We start from the raw sequence: 21,235 nt of genomic DNA on the forward strand, positions 1-21,235 counted from the left end.
TGCTGAGTTGGGCAAGTTTTGTGAGGAAGGGTTCAGGACCCTGATCATCTGCAGCAGCAGATCTCAGAGAAAGCTTCTTGCCCAATTTAAAGTGAACCTAATAGTGCCTGTCCTGTCCTCTCAAGGAACTCTTCAAAGAGTAATTTATTTTTCACACAACAAAATGAAACGTGGTTTATGCTTCTTCGTCTTGTATCAGCTGTGTTTCCCTACCAAGACCTTCAAGCTATTTTTACACATTTATTCAACAACAGCTGGGTCTTCCAGGGACTTTCCTGATGCAGTCACATACTCCCAATGTTCATACTCCCAAAATTCAGCTAAGCAAACAATTTTGCCCCCAGGGTTACTGACGTTGCTAGATAATGATTCTGCAGTGTCACTGATGACAGCAGTATTTCAGCACATCTAGAAGTATCAGGAGAGCTATACATATACTTATTCTCCATAATTCCAAGTTGTATAAGATTCCCTGTGGGAGGTGATGTTCTAGGAACAAAAAATGTTACAAAACCAGTAAAACCCCGATATTAATTACTCACTTGCAACTAGTGGTTCTGGCTCTGATTGTCTGAAGTAGAAAGTAACTTTTTCCAAGTCAAACAATGCAACCAATGTATCTTCTAGCATAGCTTGTTCATCAGCCTAAAAAAGGCAAAATAAAAATTGCAAAGGTCATCTCAGCCAGATGTTTTCCCTACCAGAAATAATATAAGAGAGCAGAACATAAAATTAACTAGAGTGTTGCACAACATTTCACTGCTGCAACGTATAACCTATTTAACTCCTAGATGAGATAAATCTCTTTGTTTCTATTGACATTTTCCCTTTTATTACTAGTTCAGGATTATTAAAATAATTTTATCACGCCATACAGTAAATTAATAGGTAGTTTATAGCTACCATTATTTCTCAAGTTTTTTAATCGAGTCATTCTGTCATTACTCTGTAAGATACCAGAGTTTAGCACCTTGTCTTGCCACCAGGTCTATCTTGTAAAGCAATAGAAGGGAAATGTGAAAACTATAATTTTTAAGCAATTTTCTTCTAAAATTTCCATAGCTTTAGGATTTCACTCCTGAACAACATATAAGAGTTTATTGTGTCCACTCCAAGCACCAATAATTGAACCAGAAGCTCAGAGAATTTACAGCTCAGGATGACTTGCACTTCACCTGCAAAACTCTAGGCACAAATCAAGTACATAGATGTGCCAATATTCTGATTTGCACTTATAGTTCACTCTGTGTACCCCAGAGCTAAAGAGATAGTTAAAGAGATTTCTCAAGTCATTTAACTGAACCTTCAAAAAGGCAAATAGTAATCTACAATTATGTTTATCTTGAGTTAACTGTGCAGACCAATTATAGCTTAAATCAATAATCACTTAAAGTAATTCTATTCCTTATACAGCCCTCCCCTGGCTGTTTAGATTAGCAAGAGCCAAAAGGAAATCAGAATCATGCGTTTTTCCCCCTCTAAGAAGTGAAACAGTAGGATGGCAAAGAATAATAAATAGCTGTCCATAAATTTACAATAAATTATAGTTTACAGAATGATAGAAGAAAAAAACCCCATTATTTTCCCTGATCTATATAGTGAAATAGCATTCCCCCTTGTACTTATGAAAAAGCAAATCTGCTAGAAATATCTTGTCTTCTGGATCAATTTATGAAGTCTATGGACAGAGTGATTTTGTCAGCAGAATAGCCTGAATACCATAGAGCAGCGTGGGAAACTCTTGCACAACTGCTCATTCTTTGCTGAGCTCTGGCCATAATGAGTGTAATTTCCTTCAAACACCCTTGTTTAAAATAACACAGATCATTTGTAAGCCAAATAGTGCTGAGAAGGTATTGAAAAAGCTGCCTTTAAATACAATTCCCTTGGTTAAGAACTGCTAGGCAGAAAAGACTGAACTTTATTTTCAATTGGACAATGCATATTGCAGATATCTGATTATGTGAAAATAGTTTAGTAGCACACATTTTCACTACAAAGGAAATCACTGCAATCTGCAGTGAAAAAAATAATTATTCAGAGCTGTAAAGACAACAATTGCTTTGTGGTAACATAACAGCAAAGCACAAGGAAAATATTAGACAGGCACCAATGGAATTTACTCTTGAGTTTTAAGTATTGCACCACCTGTTGCTACTACACGTTGCAAAAAGCATCCAGGACTCAAGACGTGACTCCAAGCTTCCCAGGCAGTGCCTTCTTCACATGCTCCTCATGTGGATAGAGTTTCTCCATTTCTCTGAGGCCCTGATTATACCTGTTTGTATGATGCACACACCATTGCAAACAGCTGCCTGTGAGGTAGTTGGTCACACTGGCTCTCCAACAATAGCATAGACTGAGACTTTATGACTGTGATTTAGAAATTCCTTTATTTGTATTGGCTTTTTCTGCTTCTAAGGTTTCTTATGTCAGCAATTTGCTGCCAAGACAGACAAGGACAACTTTGATATTAAGAACATCATCTATTATTTACATGGAGTTTTATTTTTAAGGACCAACTCCAAAGGTAGACAAGACTGTCATGGAAAAGTCTATGCAGACTGTTTCATAGTTCCTCTGGTTAGCAGGAACTGGTCTAGTGTGAGAAGCATCTTAAATAGCTAAAGAAGCACTTTGGATAACTGAGGATTAAGGGACTACAAAGCCATGTCCCATTTTTAATTGTTTCTTAAACCATGGCTCTTTTCCAAGACTTGTGAAGAAACAGTCTATTTCCAATTACTCTGACAGGCTACAAGGATTTTCCACACAACAGGAGCAAAATAGACGAGCACGTTTACTCCTTCAACTACTATAATACACCTATAGTTTTTTAGGGAAAAGGGTGATAAAATTACCTAAACCAGGTACTTTATTTATCTTGTATCGTTGCTAATTGCAAAATTAAGTCCTGCTTATCACCTAATACCACATTCAATCCCAGGGAACAGCTACAGCAGCAGTGAGGAGTCAAGATTAAACTCACTATCTGCTAACTCAAAGCAAACAGAATACTGTCTTTGTGGAAAACTTATTCCCCATATCATAGCCAAGCTGTAATTATCTGTATCAGATCCCAAACCTGTAAGTATCAGAATTGTAACTTTTCCAAATAGCAGCTAAGTACCAAGATTACCAAAAAGGACACAGAAAATCAGATTTACATCTTAGACTATTTAACCATGTCCCTGGTTCAGGGAACGAAAAGAGGCTCTGACCAAACATGAGACATGAGGAGTCTTACCAGGTTTGGAGAGAGCAGGGACTGGAAATGAAGGAGAAGACCTGCACTGGCAATCTGTTCCAACCACCTTCTGCTGGCCTCCAGGGTCTCCATTTCATACTCTTTGTTGTTGTCAAACATCTGATTTAAGGCCACCATCAGCTGCTCCGAAAAGGCGCAGACTGTGGCCACCAGGCTCTGACAGAAGACCATGTCTCGCCTCAGCTGTATCTCACTATCTGTGAGGTGTAAGAGCCAAAAGCAAAATTAAACAGGAGATTAGTTAACAGCAAAGAAACTAGGCTGGAATTCCTTATCTAATAAGCACATCATTTTTACGTCACGCAATTTACAAGTTTACAGCCTAATGTTATCTCTAGTTAATAGTACTCCATGACTCAATTTGCCATTTTCCTCATTAAAATATTATAATTCTAAAATTGCATATAAACGTATTTCAAATCTGGAATTTAAAGTATTTCTTTATAGACAATGTACATTTCTCTCCTAGATTTTAATGTACATGCCATTAATTCTATGTACTATTAATGTCACACAACGGAGGCAAGTCAGACCTCTTTGCTGCAATGTGAGAGCAAGCTGGGCCCACAAACACTTACTTTGCACCAGAAAGCAAGGACACTCAGAAGCTCTTAACTGACTGCATCATGTGGCCTATTCCACACCTACCAGCTGGGGAGGATAGATGAAGGCTTTCTGCTGGAAAGCACAGCATTGTTACCAGAACACAACCTATCCAAATAAAATTTATATGAATGTGAATCTATAAAATAAGTACAGAGCAGCATCACATATCCAGGAAACAGCAGAGATTGATGGTGCTAAGAAAGTCTAGAAAAGGTCTGTAGGTAGACAGCTATGGAACATTAGCAGGCAATTTAAATTAGGGACTAGCTAACCTACCAATTTATTCTGAAGGGCATAGGTATTAGATTAGCTAAAAGTCAAAAGAATTAGAAAGGGAAACATATTCCCAATAAAGAACAAAACTGTGATGATAAATATTCAGCGCTTCTTTCTCGTCCTCTTTCCTGAAGGTCTTCAAGTAATTTTATCATTATAAGCTGTTAGGCAAACATCAATCACACTGGTACAGGTAGACTTAATCTTTCTCAGAGCAAGAGAAGCAGATCAGGTGATACAGAGGTCTTTCTGAAGCCTAAAATATTTGTCTTTGCTACTAGATTGCTCTGCCTCTAAGAGGCTTAGGTCCTTTTCCGCTTTTCTATGGAGCTGACAAGAATTCTGATGACTGGGTAAGTCAGCAGAAATTATTCGGTAGTCACAAAGTTACTACCAAATTTGAAAATGTGCTTTTTGGACTCCAAATATTTCTCAAAGTAACCTCATTCTGTCTATTTTCCTCTGAGATCTTCAGTCTTTTCCTCAGCTTTTGATAATAGTGAAGACTCTTTTGCTATCATTTCTGTTCTATTTGACAGTTTCTCAGAACCTTGGGAATATTTTCCATAAATGGCCAAACCACTACTGTTTATGCACTATGACTCAATGGTTTTTGTTGTTGTTGGGGTTTTTCGTTGTTGCTTTTTTGTTTTTTTTTTTTTTAATGGTTGGTTGGTTTTTTTTGGTTTTTGGGTTTTTTTTTTTGATTGTTCAAATCAACCTCTCTGTCTCTCTCAAGTTGTAGAAATCCAGAATAGAGATTTTCATCTTTAAAAACTACACACATCTCCAGCTTCAAAAATCCCACTGGCTTCTCCACTGTCAAAAAACTTTACAATGTTCCAACAGTGCTCAGGATTTGAGCCCAACACACATTGTTTCCTCACTTTGCTGAATTTTATCTCCTTCTTTCTAACAGCAGCTGGCTTCCTCTCTATTTCCTGCTCCTGAAGCAGCCCTCCTGTGCCTCAAACACATTTCTGAATCTCATTTAATACTACTCGAACATCAGATACTGAATTTAAGACCCTGTTGGGGTCCTTTTACAAAAATGTTTTTATACAAAATAAACCAGAGAGTTTACCAACTTATAAAACAACATAAATTAGGGAAAACTACTTTTAAAAAATCAAGTCTAGTACATTTTCTCAACTCATTTCCTATTTTAGGATAAATGAGGAATTACTAAAAACTTTACTAATATTTTGATGAAATCTGACAGCAAAGAAAGATTATAATCCCCTTTATAAAATTGTTCTTGTGTGTGATAACAAAAATAATTAAATCATGCATTCATGTGCATGACTATATTATTTTGACTATAAGATGGTCAAAATAATAAGCTTTTACAGTTAAATTGGACTGTCTGCTTGAACATGTAGGCACCTACAAACTGTAAAGAAACTTGTGCCACAGATATTATTTTTTAAATACAGATTCAGTGACATTAATTTGGCAGACACACATCCCTATTTTGTGTATTTTAAGCTGTATGCTGTATGGCATGATAGTAGAATTAATACAGAGAATAATCAGAGTCCTTCCAGAAAGGAGGAACTTAAATATTCTCTAAAAATAGACAAAAGGAAAGGCACAGGTTAAAATAGCAATATAAATCTGGAAACAGATGGGAATGAAAAGAAAAACAGCAAATAAGGAAACGCCCAAAGACGACAGACAGCTGAGACACTGTGCAAAAGCTGACTGTTTAGTTCTTACTTTATCTACCAAGATCTAGAGTAAATGACCACATAAGGTATTTTGCATTGAAAGAAAAAGAAAAGAAAAAAAGAATGTGCAGTGTTTGTTAAAAATATCTGAAACTGCATTCTTCAGGAATCCTTACTCTAAACAGTGGTATGAAGTTGCTGATTATCAGGTTTTATCATATCTGAGATTTTCACCCTTAATGTAAACACAGTATGTCTGTTCAAAACCAAAAAGTATCTCAAACCACCCACATTCACTTCCCTCCCTCCCAACACAAGCAAAATTACCTGTATATTCTAGAAGTGCCAAGAGTATTCGTGCCTTCACCTCTTAAAGAAAAAGAAGAAAATACTTTAAGGTAATGGTTAAAAGTGTTTTCACCAACATAATATTGCATTTACAGTTTCTCATTTCATACCAGCTTAACTCCAGCTTCTTTCTAGACAATGCTGATTCACACCTACAAAACAGTAATGAACCTCAACTTCACTTAATTGTACATATGGCTTGATAAAAACTGATAACAATCAAAAGAACCATCACTGAGAAAGACACACGAAAAGGCAGCTGCTACCTTACAGCACATGTGTAGCAACTGGCCAGACCAAGTCCCTATATGAAGAATTCCAGCCCCAAAACTTTGAAGAACGAGTTTTCACTGATTCCCACTTTACCCTAATTCTTTCTTCTCCTTCTCTTGTACTCTTTTGCTCATACCCAAAAATCTCAAATTATCCCTATTTTAATGTATACCAAAGCCTTTAGGAAAAATACAACAGCATTTTCACCTTACTTCCATCCTTCAGGATTTCATTTTGCTTCAAAAATGTCTTTTCGCTTAACAATCTATGAAGTAAAAAAGTACAAATTTTAAAAAACCCATTAATTTACACAGTCAAAAATATGGGTTTATCTCTCTTTACACTTCCCCCCAACTTTTATTTTTCCTTGAAAGGGGCTGCTATTCAAAGGCTGCAGGCAGGCTGAAGGAAGTGCAGATCTTATGTACCAGATCACAAATTTAAATATGTTAACCAGTGTTGCAAGACACAGGAAGGTTAAAATCTGCCATAACCTTAGAGAGTGCCAAACTTTCAGCACATCAGTACCTGTCCTACAGGTATTACTTGGAGGAACACAAGACTACTTCACATGCTTTCACATCTTTCCAAACCTTCTCTCACACCCCTAAGTTTCTCTGCAGTCCTATTCAAAGCCCTGTTCAGGGCACAAGCAGGGCTGAAATTGGCTATATGTACAATAATATAATTCGATAATGTATTTCCCCCTACACTGTTACTGCCACAGTATCTCAAATACCAACACCCAAACATTAAAAATTACTAGTTATTCCTGAAAATTCCTGGTTCTAGGTCATTGCCTTAGCCTTCTGTCTTTTGAAAAAGAAAACACAACCCCTTACAGAGATTAATAACCTGGAGTCTTGGAGTCCGACCATAACTTAGTAACTGAAAAGAGAGTGTAGGGAAATACAGCTTTTATCTCAATAACTTAGATACATCCAGGCTATTACTTGCAGCTTGTTTCACATAACATTTCTTGGATCTCTAAATTCAAAAGAATTTGAGGTATCTATAAATAATGATTTCCTGCTTATGGGGAAATCACAGGACGCTGCAACTCTCTTTTATCACTGCTATAAGTCTTCTGTGCTTCAAAATATTCCCACAGGCAAAAGAGTATTTTTGGATGATATGTCTACTTACCTGAGGTTAGAAGTGAACCTTGGATATCAATCATTTGCTTTTGAACAAATAGCAAAAGCTATGAAAGCTCTCACTCCTTATTGCTACATGTTGTATGGAAAGGAATAAACCCCTAGCAGTTTCTCTTAGATTCTGATTTGTAATGCAAGATGCCTTCAGTTTCTTTTATTTTTAAATATTCTTTTGTACTTTATTTAAAAAAACCCTACATTATTCTGCTATTCTGATCTTTGCCAGGAAAGGCTAGATTTTAGTCTTATTTTGTTTTTCACACCTGAAAATATTTCAAAAAGACAGATTTTGCACTGCATGGTTTATTATTTAAATTTAAATATATTTTTTATACCTTCAATAACTGAAAGGCTCCGTCATACCTCTCTCCTAATTTAAAATAGATGAGAACTTTCTCAATTGCATCATATTTCCTGTTTAAACTTAAAATTACAGTGCTAGAAAAACAATTGCACTTCCTCATGTAGTTACATGACTAGCTGGCTAGAAATCTGGCTTGCTCCAGAACACCTCTTCCTTTGATCAAGAATCTTACCTATTTTTTGTGCAGGGAAAAGCAACTACAGAAATGTTTCCTTCTCTTTATTTTGTTTACACTCTTCTGTTGTAGAGTCCCTTTCTTTCTATCCATCTTGTTCATTTTCCTGGTTCCTACTCCAGTCTTTTCCTCCTGTGCTTTCCAATGCATATCTCACACAGATTCACAATCAAGTACCTACATTACTCTTCCTCAGTTTGGTGGCTGTCCAATTCCTGCCCTGACTACTGCCCTCCCCACCAAAATCAAGTACTTCACCTTCAAAGATCTGCCTGTGCCAACACCTTATCTTTAGCTTTATTGGTTTAACAATTTATTAGGCCCGGTCAATCCAAGAAATAACTTAATGATTTTCTTTAGTTACTTAGCTCCAGATAAATCCTCCTAGAACCTGCGTATTACTTCAGAGAACTCTTCAATGCTAGCAACTAGATTAGCTCTCTAGGCTGGAGTTTTACTGTAACCATTGAAGTTTTGAAGTTTTTTCTTTCTGTAATGATATGATAAGGCAAATGAAATGAGACAAAGCAAGGTCCAGCTATATTTTAATTTTACTGTCAAGGAAGGCTTGGTTGGTTTTTTTCTGTTTTGTTTTTTTTTTTTTTTCAATCTGTGCAAACCTTGAATTTTTTTAGGAGTTCTCTGAATTTGAACACTAATAAACAGAAAACCGACAGACCAGAGCAATCATCCTCAAGGCATCCTGAGTTTTCCCATTTCATCATATTTATTAAACAAAGTAAATAAAAGGAATCTTAGTATCTAGGACTTAAAACATTTCATCTTTGTGAGGCTCCCATGTCTCCTGCTTTAATGCACTAATCAATCTAATAGATTATGCAATGCAACAGAACAATGAATAAAAAACTAAAATATCCTGTGATACTTTTATAAAAAGAAAAATTAGTCAGTTTTCAATAAGAAGATGAATTTATTGTATTCATCCTTACTTCAGCATTGAGCAATAATGGTTAAGTATGTTTACAACAACTGGAAGTTTTAATTACATTTTTTTGCCCACAGTGAGTGAAGTTGTATCTGTGGTCTCCTTTGACTACTTCCTCTTAGAAGAGAAAAATGTATCTGCTTTCCTCAATTACTGAAATATTGTCTTTTACTCAAAAACAAACAGGAAGATTCTTCTAAAATCCCAAGACATTGTTCAACTTGTTCCAATAAGAGCAGCTAAACAGTCATATTAGGTGGCACCTTTTGGGTTTTTTTCTAAATCAAGTGAATTAGAGAGGAAATTGGGCGACGACTCTCTGTGCCATGCGTTAGGATGTCAGCCATAAATAGCTCAGGGCAGCACTGGTGGTTCTCCTAGGTATCCAGACCAGCTGTGAACACAAGGTATGATGACAAGACAGGAAGGAAGAAATCAAGAAATGACGATACAAAGGGAAAATGGAGCTGTTAAAAACATTATTAACCCTGCTTCTTGTTCCCCTGACTTCAGTTAAATCCAGCTGCTGGCTGTTTCTCAGTATTGAGCTGAGTACAGTAAAAATAATTTTTATATTAGAAAGGGGTAGTAAATCATTTGGATGTGACAAACTCTCCCACAAGATTTTGAATAATCTCAGCTCAATATTGAGGGTATATGACCACCGCTCAAATGGGTTAGGTCTACTAGTTCTATTCATGGGCAAACAAGTTATGGGAAAATGGTCTGGTCAGCTTAGCTTCTGACAGGGGTCAAGGAAGGATTGTTCACAACACATTTCCATTCCTCCTCAACTTTGAAAGAAACCCTGATTAATACTTCAAAATAATTTTGTTTAAGCTGAAGAAGGACCTGTAGAAAAAAAAGGGATTCAAAACTATTTATTAATTTAACTATTTATTAATTTTTCACTCAGTGACAGTCACCATTAAACTAAAAGGAGTATTCTTAGTATAGAGAGTCAATCCACTGTTGACTTCAAAAAGGAGGTATTTATGAGGTTGTTTTTATAATTTTCTCACCCAGGGTCTGAAAATATGATGTATCTCCAATGAGAAATGCCAAATCAGAGAGGGAAGAGTTTGTTTGGTTTGGCTGGTTGGTTTTTGAAAGTTTATAATAATAAAACTTATCACAAAGTTCTTTCCCGTTGGTCTGATGTTTAACAGTTTCTTTAATGGACACTGTAGCAATTAGCCCACAAACAGAAGAAGCTAAACACACACACACAAATAATTAAAAGCTAGTCCTAAGTTTTTGTTCCCATGCAGAATCCTAGAATAGGCATTTTTATAAAAAATAATTTTAACTCTTTATTTCTGTTTCTTTATCAAGCAGCACAGGAAATAAAGCAGGAATTAAAGGCAAGATATTCTGGAGGGAAAAGGCCAGTTACTTTCTTTGGAAGACATGAGAGAAAACCTAAAACTCAGCTCACACTGTCACTTGGTGGTGAAGAGGAGCCTAGTACTTGGTAACTTCTATACAGTGGTGGAAGGGAGGCAGAGGAGGAGTCCATCCATCAGTTGGGATAGATTAAATGAAAACCATGGCTTTACAGCAGAAGGAGAGATAATGATTCCAGAAAAGCACAGAGAAGACCAAGGTACAGGACAAAAGCTGCAGAGATTTTATCTCTCCAGTTAAGACAGTGGGGGGAAAAAATAGTTTAATTTCAATAAAAGCCTCATTTTGGTGTATCAGTCCCATGAAATTCTGTGACAAATCAAGCAAGCCCACTGGACTGAAAAACCTAGCAACTGAAAAACCTACCACATCCAACATATGATTCCTTTGTTTTCATTTGTCAGAAGAGTATTTTCTCTTCAGTATCTAAAGCCAACAGGGTAAGTACAAGACAGCTGAGATAAACTCCACTAACCTTGTTATTGAGAGTACAACCTGTCTGTAGACTACACTGCATTCCACAAATCCTGCCTAGAAGCAGCAGGAAGCAGTTGTACCTCTCCCCTTCCCTCTGTATCATAAATGAAGCGCTTGTTTATGACCAGGTTGTTCTTACTGACCTTCAACAAATTTCCTGATATTCTGGGCCAGGCCCCGGACACTGCTGGGGAGGTTCCAAGGGTCTTGCTTGACGTGGAGTCGCAGCCTCTTTGGACAGCTGAGCTTTGGTTCCATTTCTTGCTGAAACTCTAAGCAAGGACAAAAACAGAATTTTTCTGCTTAAGCCTCCTGAGAAAGTCACAGTAAGACATTTTTTCTTCCTAAATGTTTTCACTGCTCAAGGAGTTGGCAACTTATTTAACTCTAGTTAAAGCTACGGTGACAGATCTAACAGTCATCTAAGCTCCCTGCTCAAGTCTAAGAAGAGAGTGAGCAGCATCCCCAAACATGATTCTTTCTGAAGCAGGTACATAACAAGGTGCATGGTAAGCGGGACCCTGGAACTTTCAGAGGAAAAATTGTTTCAATCAGAAAATTAAATTTGAACCAAAATTACTAACTAAAAAAACCAAAACAAATAAAACAAAACAAACAAAAAACCCACCCAAAAGAAGGAAAGCAAAAAAATAAAATTATATGCTCTTTCATGCAAATTCATTTAGCAGGTAGTAATTCAGGCCTTGTAAAACCTCGTAACTGGGGTAAAAACACCCTCTGGCCACCTAAAACCAGTATTCTTTGCTAAAAGACATGTGTGGGATCTATACACTTTACTACTGACATTAATAAAACATTCAGGTTCCCATTGAACTTCTTTCTGTTTTTTCAAACTCAGTCTACTGCAAGAAGTCCTTTCTCCTTTTCATCACTTATGACCACCACCAGATGCTTATTCATACCTTTAGAGTTAAGCAACCATACAAGTGTTAGTAGAGTGTCTGAATTTACATACAGGATATTTCTTTTTAAGCAATCAGTAATATTTATATAAGTACATATTTGGCATAAATATCGCTGTGACTATAAATCACAAACTATTCATAAATCAACTTCAAACATAATATAACTACAAAAATAATAAAAAATATGGCATTAGTAATAAAATAGATCATGAATGGCTCCAGTAGTTGTGACAAAAATGTATTAAAAATACCTGCAATTTATGTAACAACACTGCTTCTTGCTTCAAAAACCTCAGCAATACAACAGTCAGTTCAGAGTCTAAAATTCAGTTGAATTTGAAATTTTTTCCTACATTATGTAATAAAATATAAGGAGCCAGTTTTGAACTAATAATTTATATCTATTTAAAATGAACTTCAACAACCAGTTATTGCAGAATATACCAAGATTAAGCAAAATCAGTTCTTTAAATCCACCAGCTCAAGGAGTGGACAGCCATTGCCATGGACCCTTCAAGCTGCCTTTTCATTCTCACAGCTAGATTTAAACGTTACCTTGGAGGCCTCGACCTGGTGTGAAGTACTTTGTCTGCTCAAAGGCCCTCATCACAGCTGGTCCTTTCAAAAGATTGACAATTGAATCGACCTGTTGGGATCAAGGTTCTGTGAGAAAGATGCTTTTTACAGCAACAATTAGAAATTCTTTCTGTAAGAAATGTGGACTCCTGGCGAGCAACTTTGGATTTTTTCTTACCTAATGGCTCTAGTTAAAGTAACAAACTGGAGAATGTTGGACTAAATTTAAGGGCCTGTTTAATTTGCAGTTTTGGACTATTTACAGAAAACTGAGGGAAAACGAGTAAATACATACCATCTCAGTAAACATTGGGAAACAAAATTAAAAAGAAGAAGTATTTTCTAAAGACATTTTAGCTCAAGCACAGACATGAGTATCAAAGCCAAGAAAAATAATCTCCTACTTGACCAAAGAGATGCTCCAAGCAGCTATGGAGCTTGTCCTGTTTATCATGGGAGATTCGAACACTTATGGGAAGCTCATCACCTGAAAAATATTTTAAAATGAGAAACTGTTTAGAAGCTTCAGGATGTTTTCCAAAACCTTTGCAGCTTAGATAATCTGCTTTGCACACAGACTGATGCTAACACTGTCAGGACTATAGTAACTGTTCTCCCCACATATTTTGCATTTATTAGTTACCCAATAATACAGAAATAGCTCTTAAAGAAAGGACCATAATTCAAAACCCAACTGGTCATGCTCTGGAAGACCTGCTCTAGATGAGCCTGCTTGAGGGGGAGACTAGACCAGATCATCTTAAAAGTTCCCTTGAAACCTCAACAGTTCTGCGACCAGAACATGCAATTCTTCTCTTCTAGAACATATTTCTCTTCTAGAGAACATACTAGAACTCCAGACTAAAGGGCCGAGTAGTGTGAAGCCAACAGAGCAGACCACAAAGTCACTGAACTGCATTCAGTGTGAAGTTTTTATAAGAACTCTACAGATAATTCACAGTCCTAATGTTCTTACTAACTGAATGGTTCTGAGATTTTAGTAATTCAGCAAAAATACAGCACCCAAATTATCTGACATGAAGTTTTAGCAGCACATACCACATCATTTCCTAAGAAAGTGCAAAGGAGAAGGACTCTTTTAGGTCACTTCCCTGTCATTTGCTCTTTCAGACAACAGGTAACATACCTTGAACTTTTTCAAAAAAGGTTGAAAAATTGAGCTTAAAACTGGTTTTCCTCCTTGATGTTGGTTAGAGACAAGAAGTAGCCACTTGATAATTTATAATTCAAATTTATTCAAGGTTAATCTAGACTCATTTTTCTTATGTCAGTGAAACACTTTACTGGCACTTTTCTGTCCTTGATTTTTTTTTTAGCTCCTCTAGTCCTTACAACCATTATACTTCTCCACAGGATTTTAATTGCAACAGAGCACAGGGCCCAAAACCCCTGGTCCGGAGTTAACCAGGTTAGCTTTGGAACCAGCTGAAAATTAAGCCAGCAGAGAGTGTGAGTTTCCCTGAGCAGCAGTATTTGTCATCTAAAGCACTACATCTGTGCGTGGCTAGCAAAGACATGTTCTTTTAGGCATCAGCTTGATGCTACACAAGAGTATATCAGCTCATTCTTATCTTAAGCGGAAGATATGGACCCTGGGTCTCCTCTTTTATTAACAATTCATTATGTCCTTCATCCTTTACTCTGTATTAGCTTTGCTGTGTAAGCATGTATCATTTCCGGAAATGAAATTCTGTCTTATTCACATTACTCTGCGTCATTCACAAGGTATCTCAGATAGCTTGCATAGTGTCTTAACACTTTCCTGCTCAAAGTGAAAATATCTCTCCTGATACAATGAGCAATAAAAGTTATGGCCAGGCCTCACTGGTGGGTCATATTCAGAATATGCTCAGTTTTTTCTTTTCCTACATCATTCCCAAATGATAAACTCCCAACCTAGAGCAAATATTTTTTTATTATTAGTCCTTGAGTATATGACCTCCTTCTCCATGCAGTTAAATTCCATCCCATTCCTATTAGCAGCTGCAATTACTTAAATCCAATTTGTCGAGGCATAAACAAGAATGTGCTCCTATGTGGTCTCACATTCCTTCCTATAAACACACAGATCCATATCCTGCTGCCTAGGTGCTGACACCACCTAGGAGAGCATTCCACACTCACCTAAAATGCTCCTCACTCTGTGCAACACAGTGCACTGTCAAGACATGAAAGACATGAAAAGCACTGACTCCAGGACCTCTAATACAGTCTATTCACAGAGATAATGGAATGCTGGCTCTCTTTTACAGAAGGATTCCTAAGTGCAGCACTAGCTAGGCAGAAGCAAAATTATGAACTTCTATTACTAAGGAGGATGCAATTTTTAAAATGAAAACAATAAAACTGCCAGGCAAATGAAAATAATAAAATTCAATAAAAGGAAGAGAAGACAGATTCATAGATGACTTTTCTAAACATACCTGAATCCATTTCATCACTGTGAAAATAAGAACTGCACTGACTGCTACAAATGCTGGTGAAAGAGGCAATGGAGTTCCTATTGCTGTTGCAGTCGCTTGAAAATAAAACACAAAACAAAAAAAAAAAATAAATAAAGCTATGTCCTTTAACACAGGTTCTGTAAAAAAAATATGGAAATTTTTTCCCTTTTTCCATCCTAAATTTAATGATGAGATGGTCTGTGTAATTCTTTATACACAATGAAGATCCCCATGCTTAGACTTTCATTTAATCTGCAGTCCTGGTAAGACTCAGGAGACCAGATTCCCAAAATAGATGCTTCAATTATCTCCCTTCCCCTTACCCGTGAACAAGTACTTGCAGAATAGTAATACAGACTTTGAATGCAAAATAGCCAACTTTTCTTGTATGAGTGGTAATTTTTGATTCTGTGGCCTCAAATGTTTTAGTTACTTCATATTTTCTCCTGGTGCACAGCTAATACAAACATTGAGTCTTTACAACTTGCATAACAAGAGTCTCACTGTGGGTTTACAAGAGATTTGATCCATTTGAGTAGCACCAAAACTGAAATTACAAACTGTTTTCCTTGTCAGCCAAAACAGTTCATGATCTCATCTCTTCCAGCTGTTCTTTTTTAAGAGATGTATAGACATTTACATCTGTGGCTTCAGTCAAAACTTCTATGCGTACGAAATCTCACCCACATTGGTCTAATGGGGAGATTTTGGGATTTAAATTTGTAATTTTTTTCTGCTCTTTTCTCTCAAAAACAATTTGTTCTGTACAAAAAATACATGGAGATACACTAGCTCCTGCAGCAAAACCAGAGTAAAATATGGACTTTTGTACTAAAAATCCTATGAAGATACATTTGAATTCAAAGTCTTCAGAATTGTTTAGCCATATGAAAATCATTTCATTTCAATGCAGGAGATGCTTAAGTAATTATCCAGCAGAGGGAGTCTTAAAAACCCAAGTGAATGTAAGATAATGTAAAAGTATACTTAAGGGAGGTTTATACATAATTATATGGGTCTTGTTTTATGATTTGGGTGTACCCACGCACCAAGATTAACACATCCATTCTTAAAATAACACTGCAGTTATACATGTGCTCCCTATTTGTTTTCTTTATTTGTGTAGATACAGAAGTGACTTTTCACTAATTTAGGGAGAGTGACCTACATTTCCTGTCTAATGTACATGTTTTGGACCTGTAATCAACGAGGTAAGTGAAGGAGTTAAACTTTTAAATGAAGCAATATGATGTAATTACAACCATAACCATTAAATAGATGAAAAGACATCAGTAACAACATGTTCCTAATAGTGGGTGAACAGTCCCAAGGAGTATTAAAAATTTCTGGCTGGATATTAAGAAATGTTTTCTAACTAACTCTATTCACTTATTAAAGTCTCCAAAGGGGAGATGAAGGTTAATTAAAACTGGGTTGTGCAAAGCACGAGAAAATAAAACACAGGAAAATGAGAAACAGATTAGATGCATTTGCTGTATCATTCTGCACGATTTTTGTGTTGTATTGTAAGGTTTAGAAGGAGACTCTACACAAAATGAGAGAATTATAATGGCTGAAATTAGCCAAACAGTTCCAATAATGACCACTGTGGCATTATGAGAGCTGGAGATTTTTAAGTATTGACTAATACAATTATTTAAGCAAAGAAAAAAAATTCTAATCTCACTCCAACACTTGTCCTTAATGCACAAATTTTATGATTATTCTGTATATGGAACCCTAGGTTTTATTATTCCTACACAGCCAAAATGGACAATAAAGGAGAGGAATAAGAATAAAGAAAATATTTTGAACAAAGAGACACTCATGTCCTGGGTCACGCCTTCTTTCTCCACATACAAATCCTGTGCCAGCTGGGAAACCTCTCAACAGGAGCAAGCACACATCACTGGAGCAACTCATGAACAGTCAGTTTGAACATCATGAACATGCAGGAAACTCTAAATACACTGCTGCTGGACCAAGAACTTGGCCTGTGTGTTCACCATGATAAGAACAAAATGAACTTAATCTGTGCAAACAATCCCTGTGTTTACATCTGTGTGGTTCTCCTTCTACTCTGATGCAGAGTTCATATCTACCAGGCTGCAGTAATCAAATACAGTTTAGGAAAGAGATCTCAGCAACACAGAGTTCTGTAGAAGAATGATAAACCTACTGAGATTCTAATTTCTGAGCATGATAATGATACTGAACAAATAATGAACCCTCATCTTACTTGCAGCTAAAATTTGAATTTCATTTTTATATCATTAGCCAATTTTCTCTAAGCAAGAGAGTATCATCTATATAAGAACCATACTTGCTATAATTACTCCTTCCTTTTCAAAATTATTAATCTTCACATTCACAGTATGCATTTCAAATTATAGAGGTGAGTTGATGTTACAGTATTTAGAGTGAAAGAAGGTGAGAAATATATGTTGATCAATATTGTATTTTTCTTTAGATCAGAAAGAACAGCGGCTCTATCACCTTGCTATCACCTTGCTTTCCATGGTAGATATTTGGTTTATTGTTGGACATATAATAACCAGTTATTTCCAGTTTTTGTAAGACAGGTAATCTAAAGTAAGGTTTTACATCTTTGGTTGTGATATCCTATCCAGATTTGGGCGACTAAGATATAATAACTAATCTGTATTCATAAGACTTTACTTCACACATCTGCAGCTAGTTACTCCTCCATTAGTAATGTCAGAATCATATTCTAATAGTCTTCATAACCACTTGATACTTTATAAGCTTCCATATTTGATTCAGTTGAAAAATAAAGGTATTATTAATAAAATTACCTGTAAGAATCCCTGTTACTGATGGTATCATGACCAGAATCTTCTTGTTCATCGCCTGTTACACTGAAACAGACTTTCTTCCCATTCCTTTCCCCCTTTTCATTATCACTGTCTGCTGGTATTAAAGGCTCAGGTGTTTTACGTTCAGATTTGGGAGAATATGTTATTGAAGAAAGAAGGCTGTGAAACACACAAAAATAAAGGCAAATTAGTGTTTTTCAAAAGTGAGCTAGCAACAGGATAACATTTCTCATCACTATGCTCCAATTATTATTCTATAATATGTGAAGGGAATATCTTAATTCAGTCAATATCTGAATTATTGAATTTGAAACAAAGGAAGGAAGTGACACATCCTGTTGTCAGAAAGTCTAACAGTGAAACCCACTAGCCTTACCAAATACTTCATCATGTATGAAAGCAATGATTCCAGCTGGAGAAGAAATACAGCACATTCTTGGACACTTGGGGTCAAACTGCATATTAACATAACTATTTTTAAATATGAATCCTCCACTTCTTACCACAAATCAAGAAAACAAATGAAAGTAACTGTACGTCTGTGAAAAGCATGTATTTTCCCAATTAATACTGTGCAAGGCATGCCAGTGTGCACCACAAAATATTCTACTAGGGCATTTTAATGATCTTTATTAACATCTCTGTGTACTTCGTGACATTCAAAGTGTCTGAGCCATTATCACTAGTAAAACTGATGATTAATATACAAGCATCTGTGACAAGCACAGGAGTGACATCCAGCCAAGAAAAGAGAACAGTGCAGATTGCTACTTTTAGAACATGCAGAAATACTGGCAGTGAAAAATTCATATTCTTGGATGATTAATTCATACTGAGATGCTCTAATTTACTTTCAAGATCAGAACAGCAAAAATGGGCAATTGTCCTTTAATTCCTATTGCTCAAACACTCCATTATAATCACATTTTCAAATTACTGTTTGGATTTCAAAAGCAGCATTTTTCTTGAAAAAACTACTTGCTAACTACCTGAAATCAGAGGACACTGAACTAAACTTTTTTTCCCCTTTGAACTACTTAGAAATAGTAGCAGGGTTTCATTGAATGAACTGTCAGAAAGGTCAACTGGCAAACCTTCTTACCAACTACATGGTAGGATTCAAAAATAGGTTAGATCTTCTTACATTAAATTCTCACTACTGATGGGAATGGACAGATTTTATCCCACATATAGTTAAAGATACTGATCTGAACTGCAACTAGAATACAGAAAAATGATACTAAAAGTATAATTTCACCAGAATTTAAACTCACCCCTCCACTAGACTGATATCTTTTGGGCTACATTATGCCTTAACATTTCATATCAGTAGAAAATCACAACCCAGTTCTTTCCACTCACTGGCAAGCACAATTTCATGAGTACAGGAAGAGAGATGGGACCCATATTTTACATCAGTGTTCAGTGTCAATCTCATGCTAAAGCATATGTGTTTTTGAACTTGTCCTAAAATAAATGTGTTATGGAAGCAGAAACCCTAGGAAATCAGTCCTTCATACCTGTAAAACTTATTTTCTTAGTAAGAAATATCTAAGGGGTTCAAAAAAAGATTAGACAAATTCATGGCAGAACATTCTAACGCTGCTCCTAAACCAAAAGGTCCATTCCAAAAAGACCATCTAGTTCTGCCTGCTTAAAGATGAGATAAGGACAAAGATAAATCTCTACTTTTTCTTCTTCTTGTGCTCCCACTCCCATCCATTTAAAAATAAAAGTTAAGTCTAGTAACTTCTCGGGGATTTTGTTGTGGCAAGAAAATAATCAAGATTAAGAAACAAGTATAATGAACTGCAATTTCAGCTCCTGAAAATATCTTCCCCTGAGTAATTATTTGTCAAGACACAGACAGACTATTATTGCCCCTTCTTTTATGTGACTGTTTAGTCACTGCTGCCAAGAGCTCAGTAAAAGACTGATTAAGGTAGCTGGAACTTTTCCTAAGGGGGCTTTTCCATTTCTCTCAGCAGGCAGGCTCTTCTTCTAAGGAAAATTTTTTTGCTGAACTATCACGGACAAAAGATGGAACTTTGGATTACCAAGTCCTGGAGAAAGTAGTTACTGAAGTCGCTGATGTGCTGTTAAAAACTCAGTCCAGGGAGTTTAAAATAAAAACCTGGATACATGCCCTCCCCAGTAATCTTGCTTAAATATACTTTTGTTTTTCTTCTTAAACACAGAGTACATGCACAACACATTTTCTCCAGAGATGGGCCTATCCCAAACAAAATTACCTTAGATATCTAGCTCTCAAAGAAGAAACACATGAGTGAATAATAACTAACACTAGAGAATCTCTATGAAGAATATTTCAATGGAACAGAGAAACTTAAATCTTAAAAAAAAAATCCTCTCCTGTGGAATTACTCCTATGTGCAACCCAAGTCAACACAACCCTGACAAACAAAACCTGCTATGGTTAGTCAAAGAATTAAAAAAGGCAGTAACCAAAAACCTTCTCTGCCTTTTCCTCAGTCCACAGAGGCTTGAAAAACATTCAAGCTTCTTGTATGCTCCCAAAAGACATCTTTCCAAAAAAGAGCTGGGCTGGTGGGAGAGCACTGAGTGCATAAGAACCAAGAACCCAACAGAGTCACCATACAGAAAACAATTTGAAAAGGACTTATTCCTGTGTAACACCTAGCAGCAACTTGGGGTATCTTCAGCATCACTGAAGAACTACTGGGATGCCATTAAACTATTTGAATGTGAGCACAGTGGAGCCTGGAGAGGCTGTGGAAAGGGGATACATTTTCTGTGTGTATTTCTCTCTCTGTGTCATTGCTACATCATTTATCCAGCCAGAACTCATCAGCACACCGTCTTATAAACTCCTACCCAGACAATATTAGGAGTACAAAATCTTCTCTTAAATGTTCCCTTGCCACAATCCATAGGCTCTCACAGACCTGCTCTTCAGATGAAATACTCATTTTTCAATTCACTGACAGCAGAGGTTGAGCAGATAAAACCGCCCCAAGATTTCGTGAGCTGAAACACAGACCAGTACTGACCTCAACACAGAGCAGAAATCCCTAGTAACATGCATGAGCAATTTTTCCAACACTAAGTATAAAGGGTACCAAACAGTCATTCAGTAGTCAATTTTCCTATCACACAATATCAACATAAATTAAAAATTGTGATAGACACCGTGTTCATATTATCCATCCTGAGAATATTAAAATAATGAGGATTGTTTAGGATAATAATCAATTCAATAAAAAAAGACATCGATTTTACTGTTACTATGCCACAACAGAAAAAATAAATTCTACTGTCTTTATAAAAAGCACAAAATCAAGCATTTCCTCCCACCTGTTTAAGTATGAAAATTTCTAGTTAAAACATGGCTGTTGGATTATCTTTCATGTCACTCTATCTTTTGTTTCTTCAGTCCTAAATCTCAAGAGTTAATTAGCATCTGTAACTGTTCTAATATACCA

General features: G+C 36.3%; 1 protein-coding gene across 1 annotated transcript in view; it reads right to left on the reverse strand.

Annotated features, from left to right (window-relative positions):
* The window catches only part of PREX2 (phosphatidylinositol-3,4,5-trisphosphate dependent Rac exchange factor 2), a 110,185-nt gene that overhangs the window by 47,310 nt on the left and 41,640 nt on the right, over nt 1–21,235 (reverse strand). Inside the window, exons 20-27 of the mRNA XM_031058645.1 lie at nt 17,751–17,930; nt 14,914–15,008; nt 12,874–12,956; nt 12,449–12,539; nt 11,111–11,239; nt 6,148–6,189; nt 3,248–3,465; nt 543–645 (exon numbers count right to left, since the gene is read on the reverse strand). Coding sequence (XP_030914505.1) covers nt 543–645; nt 3,248–3,465; nt 6,148–6,189; nt 11,111–11,239; nt 12,449–12,539; nt 12,874–12,956; nt 14,914–15,008; nt 17,751–17,930 — 941 coding nt within the window. The remainder of the gene's footprint in view (nt 1–542; nt 646–3,247; nt 3,466–6,147; nt 6,190–11,110; nt 11,240–12,448; nt 12,540–12,873; nt 12,957–14,913; nt 15,009–17,750; nt 17,931–21,235) is intronic.

Source organism: Geospiza fortis, unplaced genomic scaffold, assembly GCF_000277835.1.
Source record: "Geospiza fortis unplaced genomic scaffold, GeoFor_1.0 scaffold121, whole genome shotgun sequence".
In the NCBI taxonomy this organism is placed as follows: Eukaryota; Metazoa; Chordata; class Aves; order Passeriformes; family Thraupidae; genus Geospiza; species Geospiza fortis.